Genomic DNA, 19,572 nt, shown 5'->3' on the forward strand with positions numbered 1-19,572 from the left:
CAGCAACATCTGATGGTTTTTATCCAACAGAGGGCAGCCAGGAACACAATAAAACTGTTTTAATTTCTTAATTGCCAAATTAGAGCTTAGGCCTCTGCTGTGAGCAAACTTCTCCCAAATTCCTATTGCTCTTTGCGAAAACCAACTGATATCAGGAGGACTCCTGACCTTCATGTGAAGGATTTTTAGATCAATATGGTAGTAGCCTTGAGTTGCGTGGTACAGGCTACAGACCCATTCAGAGAATGGGCAAACCTTAGCTTTCCAGTGGGTAGACTAGGAAGCAGCAGCATATTTAGTTCAGTCTAAGAAAAGATCAGGCCAGAAATCTCTGGAGCGCAAAAGGCATCTTGGTTGCTCGGTCACGCAGAGATCATAAGCTGTTCAACTTCCCTAGAAATTTTCTACCACGGTTTCTGAGCCACTTCTGTGAAGAGCTCCACAGAAGAAACAGTCTCTTGTCACGTAGACTCCTAGTTACTGCACAGCACTTCACACTTGCATCGAAAATTTTTTTCGGAGACCCACAAGCTGACCAGTGTCAGAAACCTACAGGTCGAAGCTCTGGTTGTGCAAAGTCAGCAAAGAGGACAGTGCTGCAGGCTGCTGCAGTGCTACAGCAACTGCACGAAACACCAGAGCTAGCAAATCAGCCAAGATGCTCATCCCTATCTCAGTGAAACTACATAATTCAAAGCTGAAAGTTGATGATTTGCGGACCGCAGCTTGGCTGCGGCACCATCACAGGCACCGTCCACCACCAACCCACCTTCCCCTGCGCCCCGTTGGCACCGTGACTCTGCCACGGGGGGCCAGCGCTGAACCGCAACAGCAAACTCTCCACAAACAAAACAAATCTTCCAAACCGGCAACATCCCATGTAAAACGTGGGGCCACTGATCCTGCTTTAGGTTGCGGTAACAGTGCTGATGGACTAGAAGGGGGCCACTGCACAAAAGACTGAAAGGCCTGTTTTAAGAAAACTTCTGGTAATATCAGAAAGAATTAAAACATTTATTGGGCATAAATATATTACATATACACTACAGATACAGTTAAGTCTTACATACATAGTGTAGTATTTGCAAAATCTATACATTAAAATTGATATGGCAGTTTTAATACAATGCATATGAAATAGTCTAAAATTTACAATACAAGAAAACTTATGATTATTTTTCTCTTAAAGTTGAAAAGCTTGGAATGTATGTTCCCATAGTGAGGTAAAAACATTTTTTTTTTCAATTTAAAGAACTGTGCAAGGATAAGGTTCATACACATTCAGTTAGGGCACTTTTCAATTGTGACACTGAATACCAAACTACTGTAGCCAACAAATAGAATTAGAAAACAACATATCGAGTTCATAAAGAAAAATGCAGAATCATATAAAAACATCTCTCTCCTTTCCTTAAGTTTTGAAATATTTAGTGTTTCACTCTACTTTTTTTTGTTCATAGTTTGAGAACAGAGAGTTCTCAGATTTGATTCAATGCCCGATGCTACTGGATCAAAGGGCATAAAGATACATGGAGAAAGACAAGACATCAGTAAATAGTAGTATTCAGTGGTACTGGAAATCAAAACAGGAATGGTTTCAGATCTGTCATGCTTTTTTTTTTTTTTTTTTTTAATAGATGAATTACAATCAAATCGCTATGGCAGAATATACAAACTAAAAGAGCATCAAATTAACTTATTTGGGGCCTGTCACAACTCCTCTAGAGTACTTTCACTGTTAACCTCAGAGCTGGACTGGGCTTTTTCATTAGCATGATAAGGGACACCAAACAAATTAGCAGTGACAGAAATGCTTAAAGTGTAACTAACAAATTGCTTCTCTTACACTTCTGCTTGCTGCTTGTAGTCTCATTTTTGAATTTCAAACATTCAGAAATGATCAAATTACCTAAAGCATTTTTTTTATTAAAACTTTTTTTTTTTTTAAAAGGTGTCAAGCTTGGATTTCATAGCAGCACTGCTGAAAAAATATTCAAAAAATAAAAAAGGGAATTCTCCAGATTTCTGGGTTTCCAAACTAGCTGTCTTCTCACTGTTTTAAAAAATACACTTCCATTGAAAACAGCTGTATATGCTTTGCTCACAAAATACAGATGCAAGGTCACAAAGTTTCATATCACAAATAAATTTAAATAAGATGTAAATAAATTTGACAAGCCATGACTTTGGCAAAAACAAAAAAATATATATTTAGCTCAATGCCATTAGTTTGCAAGGCTAAATTAAACTAATTATAGTCAATAACAAAATACAGAACATTTCTAATATCTGCTACATCTAGAGAGGCACACAGAATAATTCATTGATTTTTAGCACTTTCTTTCCAGAGATGATTATGTTTTTGGATACATGTAAACGTTTGAATCACTGATAATGTTTTTTTGGCATTTAATGTACTAGATGCTCCCATCTTCAAAAACATAAGAAAACGTAAGAAGATTAATAATACTAGGAATGCTGCCAGGTAAAAAGTTGACCTAAAGTACAACAGTATAAAACAGACAAAATATAACATGCTACAGGGAGGGCGAGGGAGGGGATTAGTACATAAGTACACTTTTTATTTTTTATTTTTTTTTTCACAATAAATAAAAGATTGCACTGTAATTGGTATTTAAAGTACTGTATGCAGTATATAGTATAAATAAACCTAAAACAAAAATAATGTTGTTTTTCCCCCATTACTTTGGTTAAGGGAATATTATGCTAGTACAGGACACTGAATCTTAGACAACGGAGACAGAGCACAAAAAGAGCTAGGACAAAAGCAAAACCAAGTAGCAAAAATATACAAAAACAATAGGCAGGGAAATACACTGTGTCTGTTGCACCCTTTTGGAATCTATTTGCACCTCCAGCTCATTAATGTCCCTGAGGTACTCGCACAATGTTGACTTAATATAAATAATCCAATGACTCAAGAGTTAAAAATCTAGTATCTCGATGGATTAAAATGTGTGTCTGGGAAGGGGCAGTCAGGAGGCGGGCGGGAACACTGCCGTAAGGACAAGGACTACACATCCGTAGGACTCTAGTCGGAAGTTTGCAATGTACCAAGCATTTTATTTAGCCCCGTGGTAAGAATTACGTAGCCACTCATATAAGGTACTTGGAACAAACATCTCCTTTCTGATACCTCCAAGAAAGATCTATAAAATGGATACCCCTCCAAAAAACGATCAACTGACAGTAAAGTTTGCTTACGCTGAGTGTGAATCTTACCTAATTCAGTAGAGGCAGTAGGCTGTCACCAGCTCCAATCATATAAATCAGGCTGAACATAATAGAATAATATCTAGTAGTAGATTAAGAATAGTTATATACAGTGACAAACAAACAAGTTAAAGCAGCTTTTAAATAGCTGAACATGGGAATAACTAACTATTGCACAATGCCCTCTTACTTAAAATTACTGCTAGGAATCAAAATGGTAAAAAATCTATAATGCTTCACAATTTATATGCAGTTTGGTTATTTGATTTCTTATACAGGCAGTTCATAGTGTTGTAACTGTAAAAATGACAGATAATTACAAAGGTTTTTAGACTGCAGGATTTTTTTTGATTTAAATGCACTAAACAGTTAAAACAACAGTGTACATTTTACCTTGAAAAACTGGGGCAGAAGTATTGTAGTGAATAAATCATAGGCAACACCGATAATACTGTTCAATGAAAACCTGGTACTGTTGACTAACACTGTATTCTAGTCTTACCACTATACACATTTGTGACTAACGTTTAAGAGAAAAAGAGGGAAAAAAGTGATTGATGACTAAAAATTCCTACATAGTAACATAAGCGACTGTAAGGACTTCAGTGAAAAAATAAAACAATGAAAAGGCAAATTGGTGACAATTTTCAAACTGTGAAGGAAAAAAATCTTGCTTTTGGTATCTGGTTTGCTTATTTCTCCAGTTTGACCACTTCCTAGTTTTGAATTTCAAAAAGGTGCATCAAAACACTGATTTATCTTTCTTCAAGCTAGAACTGTAAAAACAAGAGAAGTATATAAAATGTATGGTAGAACAAAAGGCTTTCAAAAAAGGAATATCTGAATAAATGTGTGGATTATAATGCGTAGCATTAGTTAAATTTATATCTCAAACTTCCTTTGAATTCTCTACTTCATAAAGAAGTATTGTAATATACAGGCAAATATAATTGACAAACTTGCAAAGCCAAGAACAATGAGGGCTGCAAACTGTTCATCAGTAGGAATCATGCTCTTGATCTTAGGGTCATCTAGGCTTCCCACTTCTCCTGCAAGCATGATGTCATTTCGCTGGAGCATAAAGGCAACGGATGGGCTGAAAGGGCCGCTAAGTTCCTGTGAGGTATCCAAGCACCGGCGACACACGCAGACACGAAATCGATAGTCTGTGTTGACTTGAAGGCCTGAGATTTGGAACGTCGTCTCATCTCCCTTGTACACCTTCAAAACAAAAGCGCAAACGTGGCTAAATATAAAAAGCCATACCAAACAATCCCCTCTTTTCTCCATAACACGTCAGAACAATTTAAACTAGTCTTGGATGAAATATTCTTGAGCACAAAATGAGTGTAAACACTCCTTTCTGATCAGAGGTACTGGAAACTTAGATGTGAAAGGACTTTGCATTTCACATATAGCAACAAGTTGTAATAAATTTAGAGGTAGAACAATTTTGCAAGGATTTGGGACAGAACTTTAAGTTAGGTCAAGTCTGAGTCTTGTGATGAAATACTTCTGCAGCCCGCCAGGGAAGGAGCTCACTACGTCAATGTAGATTTCCAAAAAATATCACCGTATAGAGAGAAGTCCAACTGTGACAGTTCTCAGTCTCAAGTGTTCAGCAGACTGAATACGCGCAAGGACAGACAAAACTTCAGACAATAAATTAAACACAAGACGTTAAAAGAAAAAAAGTTTTGTGGGTGTGATAAATATTTCTGTACTGTCAAAATGCAACTGTTTGCCTCAAACATGTTGAAGACGTAAGCACCACGTTTGGCCCCAAAATAGAGAAAGCATGCAAACTAAGGTTATTGGAAGACATTCATTGCATAATCTTAAAAGTGGCTACAAATCTTATTTTTAATGTACTTTCTTCAGATTCCTCTCAAGAGTCAGCAGTTATTTCAGAAATTACACTTCTAGAATTGGGGAAGCAAAATATTATTGCAGTATAGAAAGCTCCTCTTGGTTGCACTGTATTTGGCTCTTTAACACTCTAAATCACATATCTACGCTAATAAAATGTAGGTAATGTATGACTCAAGAGAGCATGAGTCACTACATGAGAAGGAAGAGATAACTGAAGATCTAAGAGACAGTTTTGCGATTTAAATGGAAAAAGACCATTGGAACTGTTTAGAACTCTGAAAACAAATAACCAGTCAACAATTTATAAAACAGAGCTGTTGAAACTGGTATTTTATGAAATGAAAAACAACGCGTCGCAAAGTGCTTGCATCTCCTGGAAAAAAACCTGAAAAGTTCACTTCAAATTCTTCTTTCTTGGCTCATTTAGACGGTTTCCTTTTCTCCTCCCAGCAGGAATGGGAGGCTGTAATAGCAGCTCTACTCTCTTGAAGGTAAGAATTCTAACTCGGAAAAGGGTAACAAAGAGGGAAATTACAACTGAGCTGATAGAGGATTTCATGTGTCTCGTGCCAGAAAACAAGGCGTGCTGTAGCTGTCCATAGCGATACTGGGAAAGGTTGAAATATTTGTTTGTAAAGTGTACCTCATTCTACGTCTGATGCTAAGAAAGTCACTGCCACTGTATTTTCAGATGACAATTGCATTTCTGCTGCCCACCTGTTGTGCGTAAAGTCCTCCTCTTACTCCGCCATCTAAACTATATCTTTTAGGCAGTTAATACTTCAGTATACTGACAAATGCAGACTGCCATGCAATGAAAGTGCATAAGCTTGGAGTGCACATGTAGTTTCAATGAGTAATTAAAAAGGTGCACGTTTCCACAACCCCAGACTCCCAGGATTCTTCTACTTTGAAGACTTATTTAGCTTCCATTTCTTTTGGCATTGAGACATCATAACTCTTAAGAATTTATCCTTACAACGCAGCTGTAGGCAAGGTACGTTTTGCAGTGGCTGTTGTAATTATTCATTTCATCTTCAAAACGTATCAGAGGAACTCTAAATGCCTTTGCCATAAACAAAATCCTTTGCAGCCAACATCGCTACTTCTAAAACAAATAAAAAATCCCCCCAAATCCATATAATGAAATTTAATAACAAATTTACTATCTAAACTTCATACATTACATTTACCAAATACCAAGGATGGGACATACACAAGCAAGCTGTCTTTGTATTAAAAAGTCCATCCAGTTAATTGGTTTTGTTACTTCTCTCTTCTGTCAGGGTGGTGGATACCAGTGTAACTGGAGGCTAAGTTTTGTTAAATCAAAGACTTTTATCCTCATTATAGTCTAGTAAACATAGATGATCGACTTCACTTAAGCCAGCTAGTCAACAGCACTTAGAAAAAAGCCAGACCGCCTAGTAAGACAACAGCGCATCTTTAAAGGAGGTTTGAAAAATAGTCCAAAGTCCATATTAATTCAATAATGCTCAAGAATGATAAAGACAAAACACTCTGTACTAGAGCTAGGAAGGTGGTGTAAAATGTTCCAGTTTCAATGGTTTGATGAATATTTAGCACCAGTGCAGCTATGCCCTCTGTCAATGACAGGCAAGCAATCCTTGTGCTCAACTCTCATTCCCTTTCGACAGCAGCTGCTGCATCATCCACGATGGCTGCAGCGAGGACCCCAAAGTGCCTCTTTTCCAGCAGGAAGCGCGCTGACTCGAGCTGAATATTGCCGGCACTCGTGTCTCTGGGACCACGAGGAACCAGCACAGGATGCTATTAGTACAAAGACAGATGCTTGGTTGTGAATGTAGTCACACTCTGTGAACGGGCTTCAAAACAGAGAAAAAATAATTTAATGGGACAATTATCTCCGAGGTCTCTAAATTTGCTAAAGAAATGTTAAACCAAACATCATTTTATGAAGCAGATTTTTTCAGATGTAGCACATTATGTCTCAGTGGCAAATAAGTCAGAGTAAAGAGGCTATCTAATTTACAACTCTCACATCGCAGAAACCGCTCTTTTGTTTTAGGCACCTGAGAATATATAATCAGAAACACGATAAGCTTTTTTGCTGGCTCCCTCAGTGAAAATAATCATCACCAGTCATGCACTGCTGCTGAAGCCTCTTATGGCATTTGATACTGTTGATCAAACCTGACAGCTCAGAGAATGCCTGTAGGCAAGTGTTTATCAATTTCACAGACGTCATTAAAGAATTCTAAAAAACCCCCTCAATCTTTTTGAAATAACAAAAATGACAGCTACAACTGCTCTATAAGCACCACACTGGAAAATGTAAGATAACCTTACCTGGTTGGTCCACTCCATTGCAATGACCAGTGTCACACTAATTTAATAATTAATAAAAGCCTATTTTGTATGGTGATAAGAAGATCAAGAATCAGAGGCGGGCTTCAATCTATTTAGAAAACATGCCCACGGGAAAGGTTTTATTTCTTCTAAGTCAACTGACAGATTTCTCTTTGAGAAACTGGCTGGGATTGTTATTTTATCCAGACTCAATCAGCTTCACTCACTCCACTGCTGAGATGGTCATAAACCCTTAAGAGTTCTGTGGACAGCCTTGTCGCCTAAACAAAGCAAATAAGAGTCTCTCAGATAACCTTCCAGGAGGTGGGCTGCACTTAACGACTCTAATAAAAAAATCAATTATTTGTTCCATCTCATTACACAGCACTGGCCTCAGGAGGCAGAGCAAATACTCAGAGCAAGTTGCACTGATAACACAGTGCCAACGCACAGTATACAATTATATTGTATACTAGCATGCAACTAAGACAAGTGCCTTTGACTTGGCAAAAAAATTCGTTTCTGTTGAGTTGAGCTTTACACAAATTAACATTGCACTGAATGTGTTTCAGAGATTACATGCGTATAGAGTCTGAAACAAATAATAACAACAATTAGAGCTTGGTAATACAACTGGGTTCTCCGAGACTTGCACCTCTCAGTGCAGAATGCCCCCTCCGGCTCCAGCAGGCCTTCGGCTGTATCCCCTGGAGACTTTTATGCATCTAATGGATTTAACCCATGTATTTTCTTCTTTCAAAACGCATTTGGGGACAGTTGTCTCCCAGAACAGTTGCGGTAGAAGCTGAGCACCATTCCTTCCATAATTCCCATACATTTTAAAGGTAAATCATTTTGCCTTAATGACAAACAATTTAAGGGTAAAAAAGGCTCTAATTTATCTATCGCACTTCCCATGAACAGCTCTTATAAAGAGCTGGCTCCTCAGTGACTAGATCCTCAGGCATGCTGAAGCAGAAAACAGATTTCGGCTGCTGAATTTTAAAAATATTATCAAAGTTCCAAGTGCTGCTAGAACTGCAGAATCCAGACAGGTCCGCAAACTCAAAATTAAAACTACGCAAAGCTGGGAATGATTTTAACATAACTGAAAGCTAAGTTCTAAGTGCATAAGCTTTGTTAGATGAAACTGCAAGAAACAGGAAAAAAAAGAATCTGGGCCACTGGCTCCCAGAGTTTGCAGTGATTTACTTCCTGATTCGTGAACAACAGACAATATTTGCTATGCAATTCCCTAAAAAGAATTGTCATGTCAGATGCCATTGATCTTTGAAGTATACAAATACATAACGTGCACAAATATACAAAAAGGAACACGTCATTCAAGAAAAAGGAATATTTCAATTTTCTAACATGGCTTTTAGGTAGCTAAACTGTTATCTGTTTAGTTTCAGTAAATCAAATTCTTCAGACACGATTCTTAGCAGAGAAATATTTACATGAGTTCTCCCAGAAGAGAGCAAGAACAGCTACAGCCCCAGTCTGAGAGGACTGCTGACTACTTTGTCACTATGTCAAATGATGGAAAACAGCGGCTTATGTGATGCAAAGAGCTTCATCTGTGGGGCTAGAGCTGGAGAGAGGAGCTCAGGCGCTGATGATACAGAAACTACAGCCATACACAAAAACCATGAATGGCTAAAGCTGCAGCAGGGGAAAGAGAAGCTAACACAAAGCAGCTTATTTTGTAAGTTAATAAGGATGGCTATTCTATATGATTTAAATGTGTTTCTTCAAGATAAGAGAGGAAGAAATACAGTAAGGTGGGATGCTCCAAGGTGTTCTTAGAAACGTCTCTGGAGAGAGCTTCCTCCAAGATTTACACACATAGCAACAGCTTATAGTCAATACCTACACTGGGTACAAGTCTTTAAGATCTCAAACTCAAGATAGTTAGCAAGTGCCAATGAGATGTAGTTTTCTCCTATTTATGTTTTGCTGTATAATGAATTTGCTATATTTATTCATTTTAGATACAAAATACATTAGACTGGGAACTGTGACATCTTGCTTATGCTGGTCCACAGACAGTTGCAGAAAAATCAGTGTGGTTATTTCCAGACTAAAATCTATTAACTACTCCCTACGAATAAGAGAAGTGAAACGCAGCCACTTTTTCCAATTTTTACCCTACTCTGTGCCAGAACACAGTGTAAACAGTGAAGTAGACTACTTTATGCTTAGTCAGCACAAAGTGCCCAGGTGGATTCGCTCTTTGAAACTGGATTATGCTCTGTGATGTAAACATTTTCCAGATACAGGAATCAAGTCTCACAACTATGCAGCTCAGGTGACACGTTGCATGAGCAAGTTCAAGGAAGCTGCATGCTTGATACTGCTCCATTCTATGTGCCGCACTGCTTCCCTGAGCAGCCACGTGATTTAGCCGCATTTTGAAAAGTCAAACATAAGCCATCATTAAAAAGTTCTAACACTGTTTTCATGACAGGATTTTTCTTTTCCAAGTGTTTATTTGAATGAAAAGACTCAAATCTATTGTGTAAAGTATACAACGTGCTTATCAAAAAAACCCACCAGATTAAAATACCTAACACAGTATGAATGCTAATTCTGTATCATAAAAGGCACATTGACATCTTCACAATATGCTTGCCACAATAGAAATATCTTTGTAAAATTTCTTGGGAGAGAAACATAGACGTATATCAAACATGCTCCCATCTAGTGTAAAAAAAAAAAAAAAACACACACAAAAAAGATTCACATGACTCATCATCTTGATGCCTGTTTTCCGCAGATGTTAACGCTTGGTAAATGTTTTACAACCTAATTGGCTTGTTCCGCTCCAAAAGGAGATACCGGTGCATGAACTTTTATTCATAAGCTTTTACTCCTCTTTTAAACACTGAAAGCAAGAATTACAGCTTTAAATTAAAATGAAGAAATTTGTTTTAGTCAACTCTTAGCTATATTCATCTGAGGTAAATCACCTGGCAGCAGGCAGGGCAATGTGGTTCCATGGATTTATAGCAGGTTTTCCTAGTTAAATGTTTTAAGGCCTTGCCATGAAATTTTAAATTGCTGCAAACAGAGCGATCTGGCTATTGACAGGATTACTGACTAGTCACAGAGAAACAGCTTTATACGCCCATTAACTGAAGTTTCCATTTTAAGATCATTTTAAAAGTAGATTTTTGTTCTGTATGTGTACATGCCCAGTGACCTTGGCTAGTACCTAGATAACAGTAATGACACATTTCATCTAAGTGAAAACTAAGCAGAAGGCAAAATATGAATGCAGTCACTATTGTAACGCATCTTACTGGCCACGATAGCAGCTCTGTTAAGACAAGCAGCCATCCTGGAGCAAGGTTTCCTCCCTCCTTCCACTACCAAGTCTAGCCTCCCCATTTAGGGGCTTCTCACCTGAGGACAGATCTCTGTAGACACAGGCTCAATAGCCTATGTAACTCCAGCATAAGCCTTTCCAGCTCTCAGATAAAAGTCACCCGGGGAGCACAGCTGGAACTGTGCTGCCCTTGGACAGTCATTAACTGATGGCTACCACGAGAGAGAGAGAGGAGCGTCGCTCAGACTCTTCTCATCTTGGCTGGGCTGTTGCAAAGCAAGTCCCAGAGCAGGAGAATCACAACTGCCTTCTAGATGCTGCATGAAGGTGAAGGAGTCTGAGGATGAGCAATCCTGACTGTGAAATGAATGAAATCCTGTACAGCCTGTAAATAACTTGACTTGGCTATAATGACAGATCCGTAACAAGCAGAAACAAAACATGCTCTGTTGCATTTATTTTCAGGTTTTTGTGGCTCCCTAACATATTTCATGCAGCTAACCTCTTTCTTATCCAGCAATAGTGTCTATGGTTCTTTGAAAACTTGCTATAGAAACTCCAGTCACCTAGGTGCTGATCCTTCTGGTGAGTGTATTCAATAGTCTGAAATTCTATACTATTTCTCACTTGTGGAAACCTTCAAAACAGTTTATAAAGCTTTTCTAATGTAGTATGTCCCTTAAGACACATATGCAAAACAGGTACATCACTTGCAGAGAACAGATCTTAAAATTAAATTTAGGACTCACTCTTAAAATACAATTAAAATATCACTAACAATTACTTTTTCAGCTAAATAGTAGCAAGCAACCAAACGCATATTCTTGCGCACAGCAAATACGATGCATTAGCTAAAAAAGCACTGAAAAAAGTTTATGTATTTTATCTAAGCTAAGAGCATGCACATAGCTACCGCAGCTCAGCTAAAAGTACAGTAACTCTGTCATGTGCCCAAGTGCCTAGAAGGCACACGCATTTGCGATGAAGAAAAGTTTAGATCAGTGAAACCAGTTTCTGAGATGGCAATCCCTGGAATTCACCCTCTTTTCCATGGGTTACTATTAGCCAGTCCAACTACTGAATTTGAAGCGTCAGCTTTGAGAACCATTGCCAGGAGCCTTTTTGAGCGAGTCACTTGTGAAAACACAAGCTAAATACCTCTCAGCAGGGTCATGCTTCATGTGTGCTTATGAGAAATGAAACCCTTCAATATAAAATCTTGAGGGTACCTTTTTTATTTCCTTTATTGCTGTTCTTTTTATACCACAGTTTCTTGATTACAAAGATCAAGTCATCACCTACCTTAAAGGAACATGAAGTGATACCCAGTTCTCCAGAAGAATGGCCTTCTGGATTTTGAAGCGCTGAAGCCACATTTACTAAAGCTGCATACGAAGGCTACATGTTTAGGCTACTTTGTAAAGCAGGTAATAGCACAATGGGTCCACTTATCCACTTACCACTAACATTAACAGGAGAGCACAGTACACATGGACGTTCTATTAGCTACACCAGTGCCCAGAACGTTTCCTGACAAAAATATCTAGGTTTCTGTCCTTAACACCAATTAAATTGCTTTGTACTTATGTCTATGTTATTTCTGAAAATTCTTTAATTTGCAGTTAACTCTCAAAAAAGGACTCAAGAGGAGCAAAGGCACAGGTGCAAAGAGAGTACCACCTTATTCACGTTTTAAGAATTTCATTTCCTATTCCCTGTTTCATTTCCTATGCTCATTCTCTATTTTGGATTTGTCTGAAATCCACATGATAATGAAAGAAAGAACAGGGAGAAAACAGGGCATAGATGAAGTGCATTGTAAGCAAGATAGCCAGAGGTATGTTATATGATATAAAGGATTTAGCTATGAACGAATTGTACTGTTTCAGCTCCTCCAGGAAAACGTCCACTTGTGATCTCTAATCAAGACAGAAAACGAAAGAAGGATATCTCATTTATTTCATGGCTGCACAGTGCAAGAAAGTACACACAGTTTCTGTGGGGCAGCAGATGTGCAGTAAACTTGCCCTGGGTAACACATTCAAGCATCTAAACCCTGAACAGAAATGGAACGGCTGAAGCAACCAATTTAAAGATGGGTTTGTTTGAAATCCTTGATAGGAGGTCTTGAGAAATAACCCTGGAAATACAGGAACTGGCTTCGGGAATTAGGAAGATCATCCATCCAGTTCATCATCTCACCTTCAAACAACAGCCAGTACCAGCTGGTTCAGAAGAAAACATAAGAGGAAGAAGAAATGGTGGGCAGACAAATTCTAACTTTTCAAAGGATGGCTCAGTTACAAATAGTGATTAACTACAGAGAGAGCAGAAATCACTCCAATAAGATAACGATGTTCTATATAATCTCTCAGCAGAGAGAGCAACCTATTACAGCCCTTAATTTTGACTCGGCCTTTACCAAAGCTCACCAGATGGCACTACCACAGGGTATAATTCAATGCAGTGGAAAAAAGCAGCAAAGATAGTGTTCAAGAACATTTCCATTTTACAGTTAGTTTAGCAGTATTAAAACTGGATCATTTTCCTACCTGCTTATATTCAGATTCTCTTCCAACCAGTACCTGAAGGACGTAACCAACAGGATCTCCCTTCATGGGTGGAACCACTTCCCAGGTGATTTCACAGGCATTTCCTTCCAACTGGGTCACTCGAGGAGCTACAATAAAAATAAATGTGTTAGCAATTAATATAAAGACCCCACTGGCATGTTATCCATTTTACACGCACTGTAAAATGTAACAGAACACTTTTTTAAAAGAGAACTTCAGGACATCACAGGGTTTAGTAGCACATAATCTGTAATTATGTAGCCAAAAATCAAATCACCATTAGAACTAGGTGGAAGAAATAAAACTGGGGCTGGATTCTTAAATGACTCAACACTTCCATTCCTCTCAAGACAGTCTTGCCTAATTAAGTAGTTCAGGTTTCTTGTGGTATCAAACTATAGCAAATCCTATGCCCAGAAAATTAGGTGCAATTTAGACCTGATCAGCATGAGTCTAATAAGTTTACTGTAGAAAACAGTTCACTTCTGTAGAACTGAAGTGATCTGACTGTAATGTCTTCTCCTCTGTCAGCTGTGTCAACTAGAAAGGGGATGTGAATGTGGCAAAAACCTTAAACTTTAAAAATTCGATTGCAGTGTCATGCACTGATTTTTTCCAAGCAGAAGCCAACTCATAAATTACACTTGCATTAATAAAAGCAGAAATTTCATTAAGTTCTGAGCAAACACCTGTACCCATGGAGATGCCTGTCCCACGTTTTAAGGCAGCTGGCTATATGCCACTGAAACAAAACATTAAAAATCAAACTTTTCATTCAAGAAAAAGATGGGAGAAGGGATGAGAGAAGGGAAGCTAAATAATCTTCAATATTAGAGATTTTGATATTAGATATTAGATCTAATTAGATATTAGAGATAAAGCCCAGTCTGGCAACCAGAAGTATAAGCACAATTTCACTGGACTTGTATCTAATTTTGAGCCTTAAAATTCAGATGAGCAGATCTGATTTTAGCTTTTTTTTTTTTTTCTCTCTCCAAGTGAGGCTTATAACTAGTGCTTTCACTAGAAACGTGGAAACGCAATGTGTCAGATGCAGAAATGCTGCCTTCCTTGCGAAGGGATCTCTCACCAGCTGAAAACCAAGACACCGTACTCTGCCCAACTGCAAGCTTGTGGGAGAGCTGAGCAGACAGCGTGGCACGGCAGCGGTATGCGTGCGCGGGCAACTGAGTGTCTGCCACAGGCATGCATCAAAACAACTGCAGCAGCGTTCATGCTCCACCAACATGTTTATCAGGCAGAGCAAGCAAGCATGTGACCAAAAAATGAAACTGCGAGAAACAACGGTGCTAAACGTTTTACCAAGTAGTTAACATGCGCACGTGCAAGGACATGAGCTTGTTAAAGGCAATACAGCTTCACAACCCTATGAAAACAGACAACAAACAGAGTCTATCAAAGAAACAAATGCTGCCGCTGCTGCATACATTACACGAATTTTAGACTAATTCGCCACCACCCAAGAGGAACACATGAATTACATGCAGACCCAGATGAAATCAGTACCCATTTACTTCTCCTTGTGCATCTGCTGGTGTTAAGAGACTGCTAATAGAAGCCCTCACCACAGCTGACAACATCCTCCTCAACTGTTTTCCCTCCTCCTTCCATCCCTCACCCTGCTACCCTTAGTTTTTTTTCTGACATTTACAAGACGCAGACATTAAAAATAATGCTATTTTGGGGCTGGCATCAGTAAGCAAATAATTAGGATACTTTGTAAGAGAAAAAAACAAGCGTTTACGATGCATGGAAAACTGTTCAAAGTTTATATTACTCTAAACACTGAAGGGAATCAACACAATTATTTTGTTGCCTGCCTCAATAGATCTCTTCCCCCGTAGCGTTATCATCTCACGACAGTGTTTGCTAATGCAGCTTTTGTTGTGCCTTTTTCCTCTGTTAGAGCCAGTGTTCTGTCATGTACCTATGGTCCCATCCCACACATGACCCAGAATTTGCACAACATATCTTAACTGCTTGATATTTAGTCCAGAGCATGAGTCATATCTAACAGGCACTAAATACTCAAGCAGGAAGAGAGTTCAAAACAAAGCAAAGATCTAAATGAGGTCTGAACATACTAAAATGGATTTCCACCCAACAAAATGAGGACGCGAGTACAGCGCACGCTGGCATCCCTGTGCTAGCTTTGCCTATCCAGTGCACGTAACAGAAGCAATGAGTCAACGGTAACACTGATTTAGCATGCGCTAGTGACACGAATATGTATCCGGGCTCTCTGACAAAAATATATGCTCAAGCTGTGAGGCCCATCTTCACTGCTAGCATCACCTCCGTGAGCCTGGCTAATCTAGCGTGAGCTCCTTTCCCTTGCAGAGTAGGCATACCTCACGTCAGGACAGCCGTGTGACAGGAGTGAATAAGCATCGCTCATCCTTGGATAAGTATAACCTACACCTGCACTTTCCATCAAACAAATACAGATATCTTTGCCCCAAAACAGCAGTGGAGCAAACGCCAAACCCCGGGCAATATCCATATAGAAACGACGGTGGGTTACTCACATACGCTGATTTTAGCGGAGTGCGGCCAATCTCCCCGTGTTCTGTCTGCACCCAAGGGTGGTTCAGAGCAGCTCACTTAGGGGTCAGGGAAACTACATGCTGGCAGTGTTTTCCCTTCTCTAAATCCTTCCATCGCAAATGGCATCACAATCAGCAAAATCAGATTTTAAATACAGCAGAGCAAGTGAAGACTCTCTGACAAACTTTAACAGTTGCTATTTCACACAGTACATGGCACTATTTGACAAATGAGTTTAAAGCACACAGGAAAAACATGTCAGTGTGATATCTGATTTTAGCTCTGCTTATCTGACAGCTAATATAGCAAATCTTCTGCCTTCATAATAACTTTTCGTGAAAGGACTTTTACTTAGGGCAGACTTTACACAAAACAAAAAATGTTTCATTATAAAACTCCATTTTAATTAGGCCTTTTTTCTTCTTCTAGAGGAAAACATACTAAATGAGATCATTACTGTTTTATGCATATAAAATATCAATGATTTCATAAATTGAAGAAAAATAAATTCTGAAGCGCTAAGTTGAACATTATCTACACACTTGAAACAACATGCAGTTTTACTTGTGCTTAAGTTGGTATGTACGCATATACACTATAGCTCTTATATCCCTTATTAAACGTGTTCCACTAACCCATAGTAATAGAGCAATCCCTTGGGAAACGTTATGGGTAGTAGCAGTATTTTAACACCTCCCATAGAACAGTAGTGGTTTGTACGACATTTATGCCACTCACACGAGCTTTTCTTTGGTGATAATTTAGATTCCCACCATAATGCAGGTTCACTACTCATAGCAATATACAAAGAGCATACACCAGTTGCTTATGCACGTTATTGTATACGTAGGTACGCCCTTACAAAATTATTGCATACTAAATAGTTATTTAAGTAATTACATCATATCTAAAAAAATCTACTACCTACCTTTGATTGCAGGTGGGACTGACTTGGTTGTGCAGAAGGTGCATATTTCTGAGAAAGGCCCTTCCCCAGCATCATTGACAGCCTGTATTCGAAACGAGTAACAGGTGGATTCTGTCAGCCTTTGTATCTTGTACGTATGACTCGGTCCCCTGTAAATTGGAATAAACCTGGAAACAATGAAGAGGAGAAAACAAGTTACACTGGAGTGGTAGTGACGTTTCTGGCTATTGTGTATAGTGGATTAAGGCATCCATATTGTGAAAATTGGCAGAAAAGGCTTTGCAAAATTATTAAACCTAGGTATAAAAATGGTATGTTATTAATATATAAACAATGATTATTAGATTAGGGAAATGGGTAGTCATTGTGTCTTCTGCAACTAATACTTAACTTGCAAAATAATTATATGAATTACGTGGAAAACCTTTCATCACTGCGTTTCCTACTACCTAGTAATCAAAAGGGATTAACTGTGTTCCGCTACAACATGCTGAGTGTGCTGCTCTTTTAAAAATATTAAAAAAAAAAAGATTAAAACTTCAAATCTTTTATTGCTTGACTTGGTTCTTATTCACAAACTAAGATCCACACCAGATCTTACTGTCATTCATGTCATCTTAAAGCTAGAGTAACTTTATGTAAATTAGCACATAAGGATTGGGGTTAATATATTATACACTTTCCGTTTGAAGAGTTTATAGACTGAAGACAGACTAACAGCTGGGACAAACAGATTCAGAGGGAATACAGGCGGGATTATGAGTGAAAAGCAAGAGGAAGAGCATGATTGGGGGGGGGGATATGCGGGCTGGAAAAAGGATGCCAACTGATGAGATTTGAGAGACAACTGTAGCAACAGGTCTGCTCAAGAGCGGGCTATGAGGAGGAGAAAGATGCACCACTAAGGTGTATTCCAAAACACTTCCTCTGACAGTGCCAAATATCGCCATGCACAATCATTTCCAAAGACATAATGCTGAACAAAAATCAATGCCACTTAATCTAAAAAAAAAAAAACCCACAAATTGCCAGAGAGAATCTGACTTCTATTTCAATTGCTCTGCTCAGATAAATGTATTTCAGCAAGTCATACGTCAGCTAGCAGTTTCTAACCATTTCTTCTCTCTGAATCCTGTGCCCACAGGTGCTCAGCAGAATGGAACCCGGGGTTAATACAGAGGAAGCACTCGGCATCAAACCTGCATCAAACCATTTAGCCTCTGCTTGGAAACAAGGTATTACTTGCAAGAGTCCTGAATCTGGAGAATATAAAATTCACCATGTAGGATGACATAGTTTTCTGATGATTTAGTACACTTATTCAAATACCCTATTTCAGCTGATTCAAAATCACCAGGAAGCCAATAAAGTGATTTGGTTTTGACCTCCCTATCTAGGCACTAGCTCTACCCTGGATAAGAAGTCCCGATCCCTTTGGCTTTGCACAAGGTGTACAGTATAACCCATTTGAGCATTTCAGAGAAACTAGGACTGTCATTAGCTCTCAGGGTCAGAAATCAATTCATATTAAATCATGATTGAAACCCAAAGAAGCACAAATAGAGAGATCAGGAATCATCTGTAATAAAAAGAAACGTTCAGGTATTTTAAATTGCTGAAAATGTACTCTGAGGACTAATTTGACTTACTATCCCCACTGAGTTTTAGTTAGCCCCTCACTTTGACTACAAATCAAAGGTCAACATCGACAAAATTTTAACAGCAAATTTTAAAGCCTGTTCCTAAAGGAGAATTTTTTCAACTGTACACCTGTACAATTTTAAGTAGGATTGCCTGCCATCCCATGTTTTTGAGGTTCACATAAGCAGCAATGGCAAGTTTCAAGGGAGTGCAACAGACCTGCTGTCAAGGAGTGAGGTTTCTTGGGATTCACTGCATGATGAGCAAACCATAAGCATTACAGATAGCATTAAGACTGGAAATAAGACTGCTTAATTCTTTCTCGCTCTCTGCCTCTCCACTTTTTGTCAATCACACAACTGAAACTCAGAAACCACTACAGTACTCCAAGAAGCACAGAACCCTGTCTCTCACTCTGATCTAGGGCAACAGAAAACAAAATAGATGCAATGCAGTATTTTAGATTAATGCTGTCCTTGCAATCATCCATGAAGCTAGGTAAGCACGGGAGGATAAATATACCTTGCCAATTAACAGACTTGTACGCTCATACATACCCCATTTTGGGCTGATGGTACACTAGCTAGATATATTGATAGAGTGAACAGCAATGAATGTTAGTTCTCTAATTAGAGTTTCACCTTCCAAATATGATCAATCAAGGTTTCACAACACTGAAAAAGTGATCTGGCAAAATACTGCAGCTCCTCCTGTCATTTGAGAATCGGAATAATATTCCCATCCACTCTCCATCTCCACCCCTTTTTACTTCTATATCTCTATCTCAATGAACATCTGTAACGAAAGCAAAAAGCATTCCAGAAAAGCTTGCATCCACGTTCAGTATACAAGATCGTAATGAAAGCACTTCGGCCACCTTTCTTCAGAAGATGACCATTCCAATTTTAGAAGAAGAAAGGCTGATTATTAAGTCAATCAAACTCAATGGCTGTTAGGTCGTACTATGACAGTAATACTTTATGTTTGAAGATGCATATCATAATGTAGGGAATGTAATGCAGATGAAATATTTTAACTTCAAAACACAAGTGATTTTTTTGGTAATAACATAGTATTTTCTTCAAGTCTGAAGT

At 38.6% G+C, this 19,572-nt stretch overlaps 1 protein-coding gene across 4 annotated transcripts in view; it reads right to left on the reverse strand.

Annotated features, from left to right (window-relative positions):
- Nucleotides 1–995: 995 nt before the first annotated feature.
- Nucleotides 996–19,572, reverse strand: part of FNDC3B (fibronectin type III domain containing 3B) — a 224,593-nt gene continuing 206,016 nt past the window's right edge. For all 4 annotated transcript variants that reach the window (XM_068953972.1, XM_068953974.1, XM_009673755.2 and 1 more), the window contains exons 24-26: nt 16,838–17,004; nt 13,321–13,448; nt 996–4,455 (exon numbers count right to left, since the gene is read on the reverse strand). In XM_068953972.1, coding sequence (XP_068810073.1) covers nt 4,144–4,455; nt 13,321–13,448; nt 16,838–17,004 — 607 coding nt within the window. In that variant the 3' untranslated portion in view covers nt 996–4,143. The remainder of the gene's footprint in view (nt 4,456–13,320; nt 13,449–16,837; nt 17,005–19,572) is intronic.

This window comes from Struthio camelus, chromosome 9, assembly GCF_040807025.1.
Source record: "Struthio camelus isolate bStrCam1 chromosome 9, bStrCam1.hap1, whole genome shotgun sequence".
Classification (NCBI taxonomy): domain Eukaryota; kingdom Metazoa; phylum Chordata; class Aves; order Struthioniformes; family Struthionidae; genus Struthio; species Struthio camelus.